General features: G+C 47.2%; 1 protein-coding gene across 2 annotated transcripts in view; it reads right to left on the reverse strand.

The window, feature by feature from the left end:
* The window catches only part of Itsn1 (intersectin 1), a 200361-nt gene that overhangs the window by 28038 nt on the left and 151833 nt on the right, over positions 1-20490 (reverse strand). For both annotated transcript variants that reach the window (XR_003849972.1, XM_008835940.2), the window contains exon 29: positions 1247-1368. Coding sequence is in view for 1 of the 2 variants with exons in the window: in XM_008835940.2 (XP_008834162.1) it covers positions 1247-1368 (122 nt within the window). In the remaining variant the exon portion in view is untranslated. The remainder of the gene's footprint in view (positions 1-1246; positions 1369-20490) is intronic.

The raw sequence follows: 20490 nt of genomic DNA on the forward strand, positions 1-20490 counted from the left end.
CCCTTTCCAAGCTCAGTGTAAGTGCGAAACTCATAGTTAATCACAGATATCAGTGGGTCCCCGTGGAGTTGAGCTCCTGGTTCACAAGGCAGTCCTTATTTAACACCAGGGACAGGGGCTCTTCTGAAAGTTCTTTGGGCAAGGGAACAGCTTGTCTTTTGAATGAACTTGGCCTGTTGTGGCTGGTCCTTTGGAGCTTTTATTCTGCACAGTCCTGAAGCTGATATTGAACCAGGTAGATCCACATAGGTCACCACATCTAAGAGGGTGACACATCCTACACACCTTGACTGTAATGGCAGTCAGAGGTCTTGAGACAACACATCTTTTTGGAAGCTGTACCACTTCCTATGTATTAATAACCTTACAGGCTGGCATCTGACCCTGAAAGTCCCACAGTAAAGAACCGAGTGCTGTCCCTCCTGGATGTGAAGGTGATCAGGAAGGATGGTTTCATGACACTTGCTGGGGTATAGATTTCCAAACTATGACAGGATTTTTCAAGTGGAAGGTGACCCCCCTCAGGTCTAGCTCTGCAAACTCACTTCCCTATAGGGTGACTTACAGTGTACATGTGTGTGTGTGTGTGTGTGTCTGTCTGTCTGTCTGTCTGTCTGTCTGCCTGTCTGTGTGTCTGTGTGTGGGGGTGAGGGAGGCAAAGGCTACCTTCTTTAACAAGGCTAACAAATTCTGTCATTTTATCCTTCTAGATATGGTGCCAAGGCCTTCAATGACTACCCACAAGGACAGACCAGTTGTGGCATCCCAGGTCAGTGGCCTCATTGAGACATACAAGGAAACATCTTCATGTTCAGTGACAGTGGCAGGTATTCTCAGGTGCTTATGGGACACTAGCAATAGCTCCAGAGATTAGCAGCTGGCTGTCATTTTCAGGTGTTGACACTGAGGTCTAGGGACGTCATATAACTAGCTTGATTGTGTCAGTGAGTTGGTGGCTAGGCTGGCATCTCTCTGACTGGAGCCGAGGGTCCCAAGGCATCCTTCCATCAGTTTGGGACCCATGTGCCCTTGGTCTTGGTCTGAGTGAATGCCGCCTCTCTGCAGGTATGATACAAGAAAACTTGACTGTCTCCTCTTGGAAAGATCCCATATCATTTGCTGGTGAATGTCCTCAAGATATCAGAGATTGTCCCAGGATCAGAATCAGGACACAAGCCTCCTGGCAGGACCTCCATCTCTTCCCACCTCCTGCAGGGCCACCCCCAAATCTCCCCGACGCCATTACCTCTGTGACCAGCTGCAGGTCATTCACATAGTTCTCCTCGGTGACAATGAGCTCATGGATGTAGCCTTGTCTCTTCCTCTCAGTCGGGGTCAACATATCTAAGAGATGTAAGTCTGAGCACCCTGGAAGACACAACCATTTAGGACAACTTTGAGTCCAAGGCTGAGGAAGCCAAAGGACCCTGGAGGTCCTCATGGCTACTGGGCACTGTGGCCTCATTCCAGCCCAGTGCCGTAGGTTGAATTGCAGAGACTGGAGTAACTTCACCACAAGCTAAAGAACACCATAGATCGCCGTCAAACCCACAAGCTTAAGAGAAGTTAGAATAGAGCCTTCAGGGGGCCCACAGCCCTACCCTACACCCCAATTTTAAACTTTTGTCCCTAGAACTGTAAGGAAATAAATTCCACTTGCTTGAAGTCACCCAATTTGTGCTCATTTGTTACCACAGCCCTAGAAACAAATACAGGTGGCACACCCGTGCTCCAACAGAGCCAGGTAACAATTGGTAACAACTGGCCTGGGCTTCCATGTTAGGCACTGTGCTGAGCTGTACACCATGACAACTCCCTTGAGTGCTCTTGTAAATTATCCTCATTATACAGACAAGAAAACCAAGGCTCAAAGAGGCATTCCTGTCTGTGGTGGTGAAAATCAGAGTCCAAGCTCAAATTTTGGGTTCAGAGGCCGTGTTCCCCCAGACTCCACTGTCTGCCCCAAGCTTCAGGAGGGTGCATGGATGTCCTTTTAGAGAGTGAGGTAGCTGTGCTGAGGCTGTTGAGGGATACAGGGACCAGGCAGTAACAGATGCATCCAGACAGGGCTGGGCAAACTCTTCCGTCGAGGCTCCTTCAGAGTCTTGGCAGTCTTTACCGAGGCTGAGCTGCAAGCCTCAAATGGACCGGGAAGCCCTGCCATTTGCAGACAGCTCCCACAAGGCCTCTGTAGAGGCTACCCTGGGGAATAGCTCCACAGCTGCCCTGAGACAGACCAGCCCTCAACTCTGCTGGCTCAGCTTGTTACTTGGGGTTTTGTTTGCATGGGGCATTTGTGGCTTATCATCATGTCTGTTCCCTGTCCCAGACACATCCGTTCTCAGGAGAAGCCCACATTCGGAGCTGAGCCCACCGTCTATAGGAAAGTGGTCTTCCACACATGCTTCTCAGAGGGTCTTTGTTTAACCACAAAACTTGAATTTGTAAAATACATTCACTGAGCGGTGTCTTGAATGTAGGTAGTGCTGTCCCATTCGCTTTCCTGTCTCATTCTTTCTACTTGCCGCGAGGGGGCGCAATAGAACACAGTGTGAGCTCCTCCCCCCCAAAACCCGCCCAACACCCCGGGGGAAGAACAGCAGTAATTCCAAGCATGGACTCTGCACCAGCCGTGCCAGCAGCACCCATGAACTTGTTAGAACGGTAAATTACCAGAATCTTGCCAAATAGACTATCTGGGGGAGGGGCCTGAGATGCTGTGACTTAACCAGCTCTCCAGGGAGTCCTTAGGTGCATGAAAGTTTGAAAAGGCTGCTGTGGACCCTCAAGGGTTCCTCAGAAATTCCATCTCCCGGCCCCATGGGGGTTATGTGGGTCAGGACTGAGCTAGCCTACACACAGATGCTGGAAGCTTCCGAATTGAAGGAACCCTCTGGGACAAATGATACGGACTCTTGGCAGCCTGTTCGTTGCTCCAGACATTGACTCTAGGGCTGATCCAGCCCTCCATTTTATCCCCTCCCCTGCCCAACTGCCCTTTCTGGATGGAGTAACCTCTCTCACTGGGGCAGAAAGAGCCCAGGATAGACAGGAAGGGGCCAGGAAAGCAGCAGGAATGAGCCAATTCTATATTAACACTCTCTGCCCTTTACCCTGGACCTCACCCAGGCACTATATGTGGCTGAGTCAGACTTCCTCAGGACTGAAAGGTGTCATTTTGCAAAGTCTGCAAATATACCTGAACTTGGGCCTCCTGCTCAGCTGCCTATGTGGCCGAGCTCTTCTTCCTGCCTGGGGTGTTGTCTTTTATGAAAACATCTGTATTAGTGATGACTCTCAGGAAGGAAGCAAGGCCCAGGGTGTATCTTTTCAGCTCTTCCCAGGTGCTGTGTGAGCTCTGCTGTGAGAAACTGAGAGAGACACTGCTCTACCGCCTCACCATCAACCCCAATTTCTTTAATTTTTAATGGGGAAGTCACCTAGGAAACATTTCTGAGCTGGACAGAGGCACATCCAGTTCCTGCCCTATTTTTGCCCATGGTCCCAAGAACAAGTCTAAGAATCCAGGATTGGGCTATTTCTTGTTCAAGGACTAAATGCAACCCCTGCATTTGGGGCTGGGCCGCTCACGGAAGCAGTCTCCTGGAGTGTCCAGGTTGTTCCTGTCCACAGGAATACTTTCACAGAGCCATAGTCCTGAATTCACCTCAGTACTGTATAGAAGTGTTTGCAGCAACATAAACATCAGGCCAGTGGTAAACAGTGGTTGGACCAGTCTTTTAAATGTCCCTGTAGATCACGGTACCCCTTGGAGAGATCTGTTATGGATTCTTAACCAGCAAACACATGTGTACCATATGCAATATCCATGTGTATTTTGTACATAATTTTATTGGATTCAAAAGCCTGTTTGTAGCCCTCCTTCTTTCATTTGACAGATTTTCTGATGTCCACCAGAACTCTGGCTCCAGCTGTGCTGAGTGCTGGAGAGCCAGGATAAAAGAGAAATGCCCGTCCTCCAGAGCTGAGCTCAGAACTCCAGGGTTGGAGGTGGTGCTGTGCCCTGCTCCAGTGGGATGTCCCCCTGCTGAAATGATCCCCACCCCCCAACCCCCAGGCTGAAGCTCAAGTGGTAATTCTCCCATCAGGCTGAAGGGGGCATTGCTGCCTCTCTGCCCCGCAAGTGGTACTGCCTTCTCAGGCTAAACATGGTACTGTCCTACCAGGCTGAAGGTGGTACTGCTTCCCCAGGTTGGATGTGGTACTGCACCCCAGGTTGGATGTGGGGCTGCTCCCTCAGGATGAAGGTGGTATTACCCTCCTTCCCAGGCTGAATGTGCTACTTCCCCCCAGCGCTGAAGGTGGTACCGCCTGCCCTCCAGATTGATCACCCTCCCAGAACGCTAGGTTAAGGGTAGTACAGCACCCCAACCCCAAGTCTGAGCACCTTCTTATCCCAAGAAGGAAAAAAATGGCTGGAATTTGGTAGGCTAGCCCAGGATTGAGAATGGACCACAATACACAGGACACCCTACCTGTCAGCACACCCCACCGAGAAACACCAACATTACTAAAAATGGACAACCAGACCAGGTAACACTCTGTAAGGAGGAGGTACCACTGACCAGAAGACACATGAAACAGTCCAGGAACTAGAAATAAGGTCCTGCTGGGAGAGATCACTGGCTTGCATGGAATTCTAGAATTTTCTCTGGATACAAGTTTGGAAGAAATGCAGAGCCAGAGCAGCTTTGGAAGGTGCTGTTACTCCTGCCTGCTCAGGGCCAGCTCCAGATGGGCTGGAGGGCCACACACACACACACACACACACACACACACACACACACGCTCTGGTCCACACACTTGCAGGGCCCAAGTCAGAGCTAGTGGGGCTCAGAGGCCTGGGGATGCTGGGTCTGGGCTGTTTACTTCAAGAATTCCACCCCATGTAAGTGTAACTGTCACCCTTCCTGGAGATGGGAGATGGCTCTTCTGGCCTCTCTGGACCCAGAATACAACCAAAAGCAAAGAGTTTATAGGAGGGTTGCCCCCATGTTACACGTCAACCATGCTGGCTTGAAAAGCTCTCTTCCACTGCTGAACTGACCCATGGGATGCTGGTTAAAAAAATGTTCATGGGTGAATGCCAGACCCAGAGAACCATGAAAGACTTGAAAAAGGCATTCTAAACCTAAAAATATCCTTCCTTTGAAAACTTAATACGTAGAAAAACAAGAGTTTAAAAAAAAAAAACAAAAAACAACCTTCATTACTCAAAGTAGGGGAAGTAGAAAAATTATTTCAAATAAAAAATTTTTTCTTTAGGGGTGGAAGGCTCTGGCCCATCTCTCCTTCAGGCCCTTTGCTGAGCCCCTGGATCAGGGAAACACAAGAGGATAAAGCATGGCAAATAATTTTCCATGGCCAAGGAGGAGAGATGAAGGGAGTCTCAAAACTAAACTGGGATCACAGCTGAAATAATATTGCAAAGCACTCCAAGCAGTTAAAAATGCTCTCCTCAGTACAGCCTACAGAAAAATTCCTAATACATGCTCCTGAGTTTTCTATCATTTTCTTATATACATTTATGAAAGGGACAGGGCTGTAATGTCCCACTGGAAGGACCAGAGAGTAGGAAAAATCTTACCCTCAAAAGGTTATCGTATCTCCTTCAACCATTTATATGAACTGTATAATTGAAATAATGAACTTATATGAACAGTATAATTTAAATCTTTTTTAAATTACAAACACATGAACCCATGCATATTGTAGACTTTCTAAGAATACAAAAGCATTTAGGATAAAAAGTGGACAGGCTCCCCTCCCTACCTCAGGTCATCTATCTTTCCCCACAAGGAGCATAGTTTTGAAAACCAAATTAGCTCCCACAGCAAGTTAAACATTGAGCAAAGCAAATAAATAGGCCTGGTTCCTAGTATGAAGGAGCCAGAAACTATAATAGGTTAGCCAATGAATATTTATTAAGTTCCTAAGAAGTTGAAGCAGATACTGTCCTAGTCCTCAGGAAACTCAAAAGTTTGGGTGAGACTTCACAGGAAATGTAAATTACAAAGAACAAGGACTAAAGGTTAGCACAAGGCCTGAATTCCATCCTCAACTCCTGTGTTTAAAAGCCAGGCATGGGGCTGGAAAGATGGTGACTCAGTGATTAAGAGCATATACTGCTCTCCCAGAGGACCTGAGTTCAATTTCCAGCAACCACATCAGGCAGCTCACAATCACCTGTAACTCCAGCTCCTGAGGGATGCGATATTTCTGGTTTCTATGGGTACCTGCACTCACATGCACATACCTTCCGCCACACACATATATATCCATAATTTAGAAATAAAAATAATTTAAAAAATAAGCCAGGCATGGTTGTGCATGCTTACAATCTTGGCACTAGGGGAGTAGAAATAGGCAGATTTATGGGGCTCCCTGTCCAGCCAGCTGGATTACTTGATGAGCCTCAGGTCCCAGTAAGAGACCCTGTCTCATAAAACAAGGTGGATGGCTCCTGAGGAATGGTACTGAGGTAGACTGCTGGACTGTATACTCACACACCTATGTGCACACACACCTGCACACATGTGGACCTACATGAACATGCACATATGTGTACACGCACACATGCGCACATACACACACACACACACACACACACACACACACACACACACACACCAAGAATGACACACACCAAGAATGGTCCAGCCAGCCAACAGTGCTGGTAAGGAAGATTTGGTGAAGTTAGAGTTCTCTGCACTGGGGAAAACAAAAAGTCATTATTCTGGGTGTGTAGGCACCAGCATGAGGTACTTGGGGACCCAGGTGCCAGGTGAATACAGGCATGCTGTGGGATATAAGGGGGAGCAGGCAAAGCTAGGTGATAGGGGTAGCAAGGGCAGAACAAAACTGGAGACGCAATGTGGAGCAATCAGGAGAAAGTGATGTGGAAGCACAGATGATGGGTTTTCATCTCAAGGGAAAGACAGTAAAAGGAGATGTTGCTGGGCACACTCAGACACATCTTGCTAAATAGCCTTGGATCAGTGTCAGCAGAATACATGTCAGCTGAGTGCCTGGAGTTCAAGTTTGCACTGCAGGTATCCCTAGTGTTGACTTGAGTGTAGGAAACAAGGACTCCCCGGGGTCTCAGTCTCTCTTGCCATGTGATCTGGGTCCCCCAGTGCTGCACTGAATTTTCCTACGTTGATTCTAATTATGGACCCCCCTCAACATCCCCAGCAGTGTGACATGTGGGGTGGCCTGTTCTGGAGGAAAAGCAGAGAAAGACCATATGATGGTTCTCTGGCTTTTTCTCTCTGCCCTACAGTTGATGTGTGAAGCCCTCCTGTCAACTAGCTATGAAGTCACATCCTGCTGGAAGCTAGCATCTGTGCTGGGGTCAGTGATGAGTGAAGCAACTGGGTCCTTGTCTTTTGGGAGCCTGTAGTTTCCTGGAGGGTCAGACATTCCAGGCTGGCTTCTGCCCTTGCTGACTTGCAGATGCCTCTGAAAGGACATGGCTCTGAGCTGTCATCAGTCTCTGGGACCTCAGAGCTGCAAATCCTCAAATATTTACTTTGATTTTTTTTTTACATGTATGAGTGTTTTGCTTGCCATGGTTATAAGTGTACCATGTGTATGCAATGCCCGCAGAGGCCAGAAAAGGGCATCAGATCCTCTGGAACTGGAGTTATAGATGGTTATTAGCTGCCATGTGGATGTTGGGAACCCAATCTAGGTCATCTGAGCTTTTAATCACAGAACCATCTCTCCAGCCCCTGATTTTGATTTAGACAGAGATCAGGAGAAGCTGGGGGGAGGCCTGTGGTGAGAGGTTAGGTGTGCCACCAATGACAGCCAAACCCCTGTGCAGCTGGACTGGGGTATTCCACTCTGGTTTGTCCTAGGGACTCACTGTCAACCACGTAGCTGCATCCCTTGGGAGCTGTCCACTCAGCCACACTCAGTCGTAACCCAGAAACTTAAAAATATTATGTAACTTCCAAATAAGCTTCATTTCCCCCAAGAAGGGCCATCCAGACTATCTGACTTGCCAGGTAGTTTAATGACTATTGAGAAGTAGAGAAAATTAAATTCCTCCTGGGGACAAACCATTTCCTGTGTCAGTGAGATGGCTCAGCGAGTAAAGGTGCTTGCCACCAAACCTGAAAACCCAAGTTTGATCCCTGAGTTTCATACAGTGAAAGGAGACAACCCACAGGTTGTCCTCTGACCTCCACACCCACACTATGGCAAGCATGCATCCACACACATACACAATAAAATTAATGCAATTAAGCCGAGCATGGTGGCGCACACCTTTAGTCCCAGCACTCAGGAGGCTGAGGCAGGCGGAGCTCTGTGAGTTCAAGGTCAGCCTGGTCTACATAGTGAGTTCCAAGTCAGCTGTCTCAAAAAGACCAAAAAATAAAAATAAATTCAATTAAAACAAAGCAAAACAAATAATCTTAATCTGTCATAAATATGAACATGAGCCATTTACAGTTTTCTGGCTGTTGCTGGGATTCCTGGCACAGGCAAGCACATCTTTTATGGCCTACATTTTTTAGTTCATTCTTGGCTGTATTTGTGTCTCCACCCACATTTTCCTAGCTCTCTGAGCATCTACTTCTTAGGGGGCTCTATCACCCAGGACTGTAGGTTTCCGTAGCAACCACTGTAAATAAACTCTTTAGGTACATGAGGCAGACTGAAGTGTTACAACAGCACTACCCATAGGACATATTTTTATTGGAATGGGAGACCAGAGAGGTCTGGGAAGATTTTTCAGAGAAGGAATTGGAATCAGACTTCAGTGTGGTCAAACAGATCCTCCAAAGTTCATAGCACTATTGTGTTGAGAGGTGGGACATCATGGGTGACTGCCCTCCTCAGTGGAGCAATGCTGTTAACTGACAGGTGGAATCCTGATAAAAAGGTGTGGTTGACCCTGCCCCTCTCCCCAGTGTCCTTTACTCCTTCCACCCTTATGCCATGGGATGATGCACAGGGAGGCCCCATCAGATGCAACTCCTGGATCTTGGATTTCTCAGCCTCCAGAACCATGAGCAAAGTAAACTACTTTCTTTTTTCTTTTCTTTTCTTTCTTTCTTTCTTTCTTTCTTTCTTTCTTCTTTCCTTTTCTCTTTCTTTCTTTCTTTCCTTTTTCTTTCTTTCTTTCCCTCCCTCCCTCCCTCATTCCTTTCTTCCTTTCTTTTTTTTTTTTTGTATCCTCAGTTGGCCTGGAACTCACTATATAGACCAGGCTGACCTTGAACTCACAGAGATCCGCCTGTCTCTGCCTCCAGAGTGCTGGGATTAAAAGTATGCACTACCACGCCTGGCTCCAACGTACATTTCTTTATAATTGAACTGCTCTCAGGTATTCTGTCACAGCTATGCAGACTAAGCAACAGATGAGATTAGGGTCAATGGGCAGCAGGAAAGGGTTCAAACAAAGAGGCCAACAGAGTGGGGCTCTTAGAGCCCCAGGAAAAGGTAGGGAAGACAAAAGACACTGGGGTGATGCTGAAAACACTGAGCACAGAGTGCCAGGCAATGTGCAAATGTTAACTCATTCGATCCTCACCCCAAATCCGGTGCAATAGCTACCATCACCACCATTGAACAGATGAGGGAACTGAGGCATGGAAAAGATAAATAACTTGATAAAGCCTTAGTTAAGAAACAGCAAAGGGACCTGAGTCCATGCTCTGAACCATTATGCCTCTTGCTTTGGTGGAAAGGTGGTATTTTAGTGTGACCTGGTGGCTATGACCAAGTGCCACAAACTGGGCCACTTCAACACAAGTTTTCTTTCTCACAGTTCTGAAGGCTGGAGCTCAAGATCAAGTCAAGGTGTCAGTAGGGGTTGTTTCTCTTGAGGCCTCTCCTGTGGGCTGGTAAACACACCTTCTCCCTGTCTCAGCACAGAATCTTGCTTTTGTGCATGTAAATCCATGAAGTCTGTTGATATAAATCCATGGTGTCTGTTCTTGTGTGGTATCCTCTTAAAAGGACACCCATCAGATTGGAGTGGAACCCACTCTGATGGCTTCATTTTAATACTTAACTCTTTGAAGACACTGTCTCCAAATTCAGTCACATCCTGATGTGTCTAGGATTAGGTCTTTGATCTAGGAATGCTGGGAGACAAAGTTCAGTCCCCAGCAGATGGGACTTTAGGCTTGCTGCTGGTTCGAGCTGTTTCAGGAGGATCAAGGTGGCAGCTGTGTATAGGATGGATGGGGGCGGTGGCTCTTGGGCAGGGCTCCCCACCGGAGCTTGAGAACTCCCAGTGTCCATGCTGGACTCAAGACCAGTTACATCTGACACGCCAGAGGGAGACCCAGGTATTCGTCATTTGTAAAGATCCACCTGGTTCCAATTTGGGGCAGAGAGGTCTTGCCACTCTGAAGAGGAAAGATACTCCAGTGCCTGGTATGGAGAGGAGCCAGAACGGAAACTACAGTTGCCTCAGGATATGGAACACTCAGGTCACCACAGCCGCCCAGCTGAAGCTCACCCAGGGCATGCCACTTGAGCAAGGTTTGACAGCTATGACCATAGTAAGCTGTCCCTGTCAGGCCATCCACAGCCTGCAGCCCTTGATCTCCTGCCCTTGGGGCCCCTGGAGGTGCTCGTGAGGTCACACTACACCAACTGAGCACTCCACTCAACGCCCTCATTTGATTGGATTGGGACAGTGAAGTTTGGAGAGGTATGGTGAATCCCTGTATCAATCAGGAGCATGCTCTAAAAACAGAACTATGAAGAAACCACGAGTGTTCCTGGGGGATCCACAGCGTCTTTTTCTTCTAGCACTTCCTGTAAGGTCTGTCTGAGGGGACAAACTTATCCTCCAAGCTCAGGATCTCAGAGCTGGCTACAGCCAGTCTGTTTGTTGTTGTTGTTGTTGTTGTTGTTGATTGTTTTTTGGAAGTCATCATGTATGTGAACCAGGGTGGCCTTGATTTCACAGAGCTCCACCTGCCTCTGCCTCCTGAGGGTGCTGCTGCCAGTCAGAATCAAAGTCAATGAGCCTTCTCCAAAAATGACCCTGGGGCTGTAGAGATGGCTCAGTAATTAAAGAGCTCTTGCTGCTCTTCCAGAGGACTCTAATTCAGTTCCCAGCACCCACATTGGGTGGTTCACAACCACATGTAACTCCAGCTCTGGGAGATCCAACACCCTCTACTGGCCTCTGCAGGTACTCACACACATGTGGTATACACATATACATATAAACTATATATATAATATATACATATGCACACACACATATATATGGAGAGAGAGAGAGACAGACAGACAGACAGATAGGTCTTAAAACAGTCCCAGTCCACAAGACGTTCTGTGGGTTAAAATCACATCCCAACCCAAAGCCCTGGCTTCAGAAAGGTGTGGTAATATCCTGCTCCCTGAAGTCTCTCGCAAACTTGGCAAACTGACTCCATTAAAACACAAGAGACACCCCAAACTGTAGCACTCGCAGTCCAATTGGGAAGGACCGTGTTAGAACAAGGGAGGGAAGAAGGCCAGGATGGACTGCCACCCATATCCAACATCTCCTCCTCAGCAGCCTGTGAGAATGAGGGGCCATGGGAGTGTGCTATCAGACTCTACACTCTGACTTAGAGCCAGCAGGAGATTGGGTCCCACCATAGGTAAGCTCTTCAAGAGGGCACCTTTGCTATTGATTGTGCTTGTCCTGAGATGGCTCCTCACACTTTTTGTGGTTCTGGGGAGAGGACTCAACACCTCACACTGGCTAAGCATGAGCTTATCACTGAGCTATACCCTCTGCTTCTTTTACTGTTTTTAATTTTTTTAATTTATTTTTTTAACATTTTATTTTTATTTTATATGTATGAGTGTGATGCCTGCATGTAGGTAGGTGCACCCGTGTCATGCAATGCCTGTGGAGGTCAGAAGAAGGCATTGGATCCCCTGGAACTGGAGTTACAGACAACTGTCAGCCACCATGTGGGTGCTGGGAATCGAACCCAGGTCCTCTGCAAGAGCAGTCAGTGCTCTTAACCACTGAGCCATCTCTCTAGCCCCTTAAATTTATTTTTCTGTGTATGAGTGTTTTACCTGCATGTATATAAGAACACCTGAGCATGCAATGCCCAAGGAGGCCAGAAGAGGGCGTCAGATCCCCAGAACTAGAGTTATGCATGATTGCTAGCTGCCATGTGGGTGTTGGGAACCAAACCCGGGTTCTGTCAGTGCTCTTAACTGCTGAGCTATCTCTCCACCCCACGTTTTCTTTTCTTTTCTTTTTTTTTTTTTTTTTTTTTGTAGTTTTTTTTTTTTTTTTTTTTTTTTTTGAGACAAGGCTTCACTATGTAGGCCTGAATGGCTTGGCCTAGAACTTTCTATGCAGTCCAGGTTGGCCTCAAACTCAGAGATCTTCCCACCTCTGCCTCTAGAGTGCTGGGATTAAGGGTGTGCACTACCACGTCCAGCTTTTTTCTTTTCTTTTCTTTTTAAATACAGTCTCATGTATTCCAGGCTAGTCTAGAACTTGTTGAGGATGGCCTTGAATTTCTGATCTTTTTGCCTCCATCTCCCAGGTACTGGGATTACAGATGTGCACCACCACACCTGTTTTATGTGGTATTGGGAGTGAGCCAATCCTCAGTTGCATGGGCTATGTGCACGCTACCAACTGAGCGACATTCCCAAACCAATATATATTTATTTTTGATGGGTTCTTATTATGCAGTCTAGACTGACCCCCAACTCATGATCCTCTTGCCTCAGCTTCCCAAGTGCTGGGATTTAGGCATGCACCACATGACCAGTTCCTCTGTGGAGGTTTTAATGTGGATGGAACAAAGCTAGAGGTGCAAGCCCACAGAAGCTCAGTCTAATATGGGATACGTTTCTCACATGGTTTGAATACGAAGTAGCCCCTAAAAGGTCTCACGTGTGCTTGGTCCGAAACTAGTGCATCCAGTCATGGACAGACAGATGGTCATGAGGGTTCCGACTGACTGGATTAGTGCATGGATGAAGTCATAATCTGATGACGTTATTAGGAGGTGGGGCTTGGTTGGCAGAAGTTGATGACTAGGGGTGTGCCTTCTAAAGGAATCTTCCTGTCAATTTCTCATGTGCTCCCGCCACTTCACCAAAGGCCCACAGTAATGGAGCAAGCTGAGCTCACCATAGACAAAAACTCCAAACCCATGGCCAAAATATGCCTCTCCTCTTTGTAAATTCTTCTCTAGGGTATTTGTCTCAGTGATAAAGTCTGACTTACCCAGTATTCATGTCAGCCTCTTGAGCTACTTGCCATTTGTGTGGTAAGAGTGAGTCGTGGCAATGTGGCAAGGTGACAAGGTGACGGAAGGGTAGACGCAGGCAGGGGAAGGGGACTCCTACTAGAGTGCACCAGTGGCTTAAACTTGTGGCAAGAATTCTGGGAAGAGGCTCTAGGGGATATGTGGCAAAGTTCTAGGCTGGATAAGACTGGATAGGCAGGGTAAAACATGACAGAGGGGCCCACAAACCCAAGGACCCACATACCACCTCCTGATTAGACAGGTGGCATGTAGGAGCCTGGGGGTAGACAACATCCAGGGGGACATAGAGTCATGAAGTCTCTAAGGCTGGAATGGCTCTACATCCATGCCACCCGCATATCTGTCACTTCCTTCTGACAGGCCCAGGATGCTGGCTTGCATGTTCCACAAAGGGCTTTGCAGGTTGGAGGAGTTGGTTTACAGGGTCAAATGGAAAGCCACTGGTGACAGAAATGCCTGGACTTTTGGGAAGGGTCCTTACAGTGACTCAAAGTGACAGACATAAACGAGAAAGAAATGCATTGACTAGAGAAGGGGTCCCTGGAGAGAGAATGATGAGCTGGGCCAAAACCCGAGGACAAATAGGGAAAGAATGGGCAAATCAGGAAAAGTCTTACAGACTCTATAGAAAATTTAGTTCTTTGAATGTAATACAAGGACTGGAACCCTCCTAAATGATTTAAGGCAAAGCTCATACTTTTAAGATAGCTCTGTGCCCTTGGTGTTGTGAATAGACTAGAAGGGAAGCTGGGTATAGAAAGAGCAGTCAGAACACCCACACTGTCCCTTATGGAGGCTTCGGAACTAAGCCCTCTTGCTTTTCCTTGGGCTGAGAATGTTCCTCCTATTGACCTTCGAAGAGCTCACCACTTCATATAGGCCTTCCCAGGGTATCCCCTGCACCACAGCACTGGCCTTTGGTCACACTCCGTCCTGCTTTATCCATGATGGGCTGGATCGACTACTGATCTGTCTTCTGGTGTCTCCTCCCACTCATACAGGCTCAAGACTAGGTATCATGCCTGCCTGTGTTCCAATGGGCATAGCCTTTTCACTAGGCTGGCTCCATATCCCGTGGCCAGGGCCTGTGAGGGACAACAGGAGAGGAGACACGGAGGCAGGACAGCCTGCCTGTAGTCCAGAACCTTTGCTGCAGCAGGAGGTGGGGGAGGGGGGGAGGACTGGCAGATTTATTTGTGCCTCTTGAGGTGAGGGTTCCCACTGGATGCTCAGTGGGGGCTGGTTACTGAGGTTTCAGCCATGTGGGGCTCCCCATGGGGCTCTGGGATTCCAAGGCAACACTCCAGAGAGCCAAGAGTGCTCCATGGCTTTGTCTGCTCTGCTGGGGGCATGTCCCCTGTTCCCGCTCTGCTGGAGGTGCAGCAAACAGAGCAGAGGTGTCCAAGGCTCCATCCTGCCAGGGATATCTCTGGGTGCACACAGTAGGGTACAGGAACAATGAGCTTACGGAGGCCTTAAGTGTTCTGGGGCAGCTGCTCTGGGGACCACAGGTCCCTAGCCAAGCTGCTTGACTTCTTAAAAAACAAAACAGTGCCTGGCACGTCTAGTGGGGGCAGGGGGCAAACGTTCCCATCTTTGCTGGCAGGAGAACACAAGGCCATGGAAGGCTGTGATGAGAGATAAAGGACTCAGTGACTCAACACATTTGTGACAGGTTTATTGTGGAACGCTGCATGGGCCTGCCAACATAGTCCAGAGTGGTATTTAAAAGCCTTGTGCATTCCATTTTCCTGGTTGGCCACCCCACTGTCAGCCGTGTGAAAGAGGTGACTTGCCAGTGGTCGATGGAGGAGGTGCTGGCTTGAGGCAGAGTGTGGAAAAGGTGCTCCAAAGGGCTTCTGTGAAATGGGGCTCCTGCTGACAGAGGGGAGGGGCTGGGATTTGTGTGCAAGTTAGGGAGGCAAGGTTGCCAGGGATGTGTGGATGCTTTCAGGAAAGCTGTCCATACTCTCTGAAATCTCTTATCTGGAAAAATATATTTGCTGCTGGGTCTTAAAAAAGCACCCAGCACCCCCGTTGTTTTGGTATACTGCAAGAAAGCATGATGGTCATACATCCTTTGCCCTCTGAGAACGACACATTCTTGTCTGCTGGTGTGTAGAAGAAAGTAAAGCACAGAGAGGTTAAATAATTCCCCATCATCCAGTAAGTAAAGTGGCAGAGTTGGGATCTGAATCCATGCTCTGAACCACCATCCTAGACATCTTTAACCCCAAGGGCCAAGGGTACAACTATGTTGATTTTCCCACTCTTGAGTCCTCATCTTCCTATAGACAGTGGCCTATAGGGAAATAAAATGGCCTAAAATTGTAAGAGAAAATGAAGTCAAGTATCAGCTTGAACTTGTTTCTAAGTAGTGTTCTTATATTCAGCACCATGGTCTTCTGGCTGCAGCCAGAAATGAAAATTTAGAAACCACAGTTGGCCCAGAGTGAGGGCATCTGGGATAAGCCTATCTTTGGGAAACTGGCCTGCAGTCAAGAAGGGAAGGACTTAAGGCTGAGGTGAGCTAGTGTGGAGCTTGGGTGCTGAAATGCCAACAGTATGTGAAATCCCCATCATGGTTCAAAACTCCCATTATGATCCCAGCACTGTAGGAGGGAAAAGGGACCCATCCCTATCAGGTACAGCTGAAAGGTGAGGCTCCAGAACATCAGGGATGCTCTTCTTAAATTATACAACTAGACAGAGCACCAGCCTGGGACTGGAAGAGCTGCTCTGAGAAAGTCACAGGGTCCCACTAGACCCTTGGTGTCCGCACTGTAAAGTGAAGGAAGGCCTCATGCCCAAATTTCTAAGGTCTCAGGTTGTTGAATCATCTTCAGGGAGCATCTCTGTCCCCCCCTCCCACTCCGTTGCCTTCTGAGCTTCCTGGATATGGCCTGGGATGCAACACTGGCTCAGTGTGCAGGAGTATGACATTCCAGGGGACAGCAGGGGGCACATGAGGAGAAGCCAGGGACCTCAGAAGCACAAAAGCTTCCTCAGGAACACTGGCAGGTCACAAGTGCTCCTCTCCTGGGTCAGGGTTTAGAGAACTACAAAAGAAGGGAGTGTCCAGCTTTAACAAATATGGTAAGCCAAAGGAAGGAGCACTTCCCTTACGAGGCTTACAACACCACTCAGAAATGATGTGCTGTTGTGGAAATTGCAGCTGTCAGCCTCTGCTAGAATCTTTTGTACTAAATGCATTCTAGTTGTTCCTTGACTTCCCCATTCAATCCAATGTTAACAAAGCTACAGACAAATGCACTGAAGTGACACATCTACTGGCCACGTCTGGCACACACTAAGCAGTGGGCAGGTACTGCGAGTGAGGCAGTGTGGGCACAATGAACTACATAGGAATATACATGTGTCTTACAACTGATGCCCATGTCTCAAACACAAAGCTGTGGTCTCTGTAAATTGAACCATCATTTTAAAAATGCCCTTGAAACTTTCAATATAAAGAAGAAAACCTTCATGAGAGGCAATGGACTGGCTGAAATAAACATTATTTTTTTCTTATGGGGGTTTTCATTTGAAAAGGGCCCTAGAAAACTCTGGCTAAAGCGAAAGTCATGTAGTGGCATCAAAACCTCTGACCTTCCAGATTTGACCAGATCCAAAATATCAGGTATTGGGGGGGAGGGCGGGGGGAGGACCACTACCATTCAATGTAGCTTCCATAACAATTCTCAGGCATTTTTGGAACTAAAAAGAATAATTTACAATTTTACCAAAAGGAAAAAAAACAGTATTCACTGTCTCTCAGGAATGATTTTCAATTTCCAGGAACCAGGGCTAGGGGCCCATTCCCTAACTGTTATCTGTGTAAGAAGCTTCCCTGATTGGGCCAGAGAGGAGAGGGCACAGACCAAAGTCTCCAGCCTTCAGCCTCAGCACACCTGGGCTAGACACTGCAAGACACTGCTCCTGGAAAGCTTGTGTCTAAAGGAGGGTGACGTAAGAGGTCAAGAACCTGGAATCTGGTATTTTCTACAGTCACTCTTTTGTTTGTTTGATTTGCTCATACGATGGAAGTTTTGAGCACCTAAACCCATCACGTGCCAGGCAATGATGTAGTATATTGTAGTGAGCTGTATGAAATTGCTGTTTTTATAGGCAAGAAACACTATTGTGGGCAGTTTCTTAGGGTTAGAGCCACTAGTTAAATGATTTTGCTAAGCTTGTGTTACAAAGTTTTTTCGTCCTGATGGGATCAAATCCATTCAATAAATGATTTGAATAGATAAGCCCATTTACAATGGGAACCAGGGTCTGTCAGGGTCGTCTTCCAGGAATAAGGCAGATCCCACTTTTCATCACACATGGAATGCTGCAACATTTTGTGTTTTACAAAGGGGGACACACTTTTGGTCAACTTCTTCCAGCTGAGCTCCCCCAGCCTGCTCTACAGTGCAGAAAGGTAACTCACAGGTGCACTGACAGCTGCAATCTCTGCCAGACTCATCCATAGGCCAGTAAAGCAAAACTATATCCTAAGCTCCAATGCAAAACACAGTCACACAGACCAACACAAAATTAAAAGACTTAGTGGCCACTTTAAAAAAAAAAAAAAGGAAGCCGGGCGTGGTGGTGCACGCCTTTAATCCCAGCACTCAGGAGGCAGAGGCAGGTGGATCTCTGTGAGCTCAAGGCCAGCTTGGTCTACATAGTGAGTTCCAGGATGGCTGGGGCTACATGGAGACCCTGTCTCAAAAAGACCAAAATAAAAAGAAAAGGAAATAGCTAGCTGGGTGTGGTGGTACACACCTTTAATCCCAGCACTAGGGAGGTAGAGGCAAGGGGATCTCTGTGAGTTCCAGGCCAGCCTGGTCCACATAGTGAGTTCCAGGCCAGCTGGGGCTACAGGGGGACCATGTCTCAATCCCGGGCGAGGGGAAAAAAAAAAGATTTTTTCTAAAAAAAACAAAAAAAAAAAAAAAAAAAAAGAAGAAGAAGAAAAAAAAGAGTCAAATAAATAAATAAAAAATAATCCAAACTGGGCTGGCAAGATGACACAGTGGGTAAAGGCACTGGTGTTGAGCCTAATGGCCTGAGCTGGATCCCCACATGGTGAGAAAACTAACTCCTGAAAGCTGTCCTCTGACCTCCATGCACATGTCCCCAACACTAAATAAGTAAACATGGAAAAAAAAAAATCTTAAACAAACCTCAACTCTCATACCTTTGAACTCTGAGGCCAAAGGAAAATATAACCCCAGTTTAAATAGGATGCTTTACTTTTTAATCCAACTTTAGTGCTGAAGTATAGAATACAGGGGATGATCAAGATGATTTTGAAAAATAAAACAAAGTTCTGGGATACCTTCTGTACTGCAGATATGCATTTCCTAAAGGATTAAATTTACTCAGCTATAGGTACTAGAGCAAGTTCAATAGACATCCACAAGGTGACCATTTGGGCCAGGAACAACCCAGTGAACATTAACCACAGTGACCAGTGGGGTGAGAACAGGGTTTCTCAATTCAGCACTGGGGGCTCAATTCTTTATTGTAGGGACTGTCTCCATTGTAGGATAATGACCCAGCCTCTGCCCCTGGGATACCAGCAGTAGTCACCTGGCTAAGAACCACAGGATCAGATGGATTCTCTGTGGTACAGAAAAACTGAACAAGTTGTGAGGGGGAAGTCCATGTCAGCTTCCCCAACCCAGAAGCAAGCCTGGAGAAAAGAGGCGGGAGAGGGTACCAGAGAGTGAGGTATAGGGAGTGTTACCCACCTTGACAACTGTATCCCTCCATCAACCTCAACACTGGAGAAGGAATACTGAAGGGGTCCCAGGACGGAGATGGGACCTTCAGACCTGATCACTGTCCCACACGGGGCTATGTGGGGAACAGGAAGCTCTCTTCCCCACCTTCCTGTGGGTCTTTGCATGCTCTGCCATCTAGGTCCACAACCACTACCTCTTCCTACTTGATCTGGCTCCTTCTTTTAACCCTTCAGGTCTCCACTTAGATATCACTCCCTGGGAGGGGCTGTCCATCTTTTCCCTGCAGGACTCCCCTTCAGCCCATCGGCACTGGTGGTTCCGTGCACACTCACTTCTGCATAGAACTCTTCACACACCCCATAGGTCTTTATATGGACTTTGATTTTTACTTGTTCCTCCCATGAACATGAATTTCCTAAAGGTGGGGACTTTGTTTTAGCTGAGTGTCCCTTTCTCACCAGAACCCAGCAGGACACTCAACACATGGTAGATATCACCCCCTCAAAATATTTGCCAACTTGAAGAAATTGAAATCACCTTTCAATGGAAGGTCAGGGCAGGCCCAATAAGTGAAGTTCACAAGGATGAAGTCAAGCATGTGGTCATCAAGGCCAACAGGGTCATTAGGGTGTAGGCTGATCTGTCACCACAGAAGTCACATGGGCAGAGTGTACCTGGCTGAGGTGATCCCACAGGACAGGGCAATGTGCAAGTCTGTCTTTACCCACATATGTTCTGGCATTCACCAGTTTCTTATTATGATACATCTTTTGGACCAATGTTTTGTACCTAAGCCAAATCGCACACCTATCCATGTGTCAACAACATAAATCAAAAGCCCAGTAAGACGATTAACAGTTAAGCCGAATGGTAGACTTCCATGCTTTGAAACCAGTGTTACATAGGGAGCCACATTTACATATTGATGGGGAGCAGGGGTGCCTGTGTGTCACTCAAGGATTATGTCTGTATTTCATAGAGCACAGGTCATACTCAGTACATGGGCAGCAGGCCAACTGCTGACATCTGTCTGTGTGGTGCCCCTCACCACTGCCAGGTTCCAACAGCAAGAACACAGAGACATTTCCGTCTAACTTTTATATGAAGAATTTAATTATCTATACACATAACTAATCCAAAAGGTTGTATTACAGTTGTTAAAGCCGCAGGTTTATATATTTATATATTTTACATTCATATCCATGAAAATACTGAAGCGCAAGGGGATGAGGAGGGGCTGCCCCGGCCTCTGCACCATGTGAGGGGAGGACCTCAACACAACCGCAAGCGCGGCCTCTCGCAGGGCAGAAACCCAGAGGGATGAATGTTACACTCATTAGTAGGACAACTAGATTGTGCTTGAGGCGTTCCCCACCCCATATCTGTGCTGTCAGCAATGATATATATATATATATATATCTATATATATATATATATATAGATATAGACTTTTATTT

Source organism: Nannospalax galili, unplaced genomic scaffold, assembly GCF_000622305.1.
Source record: "Nannospalax galili isolate Female #2095 unplaced genomic scaffold, S.galili_v1.0 scaffold136, whole genome shotgun sequence".
NCBI lineage: Eukaryota > Metazoa > Chordata > Mammalia > Rodentia > Spalacidae > Nannospalax > Nannospalax galili.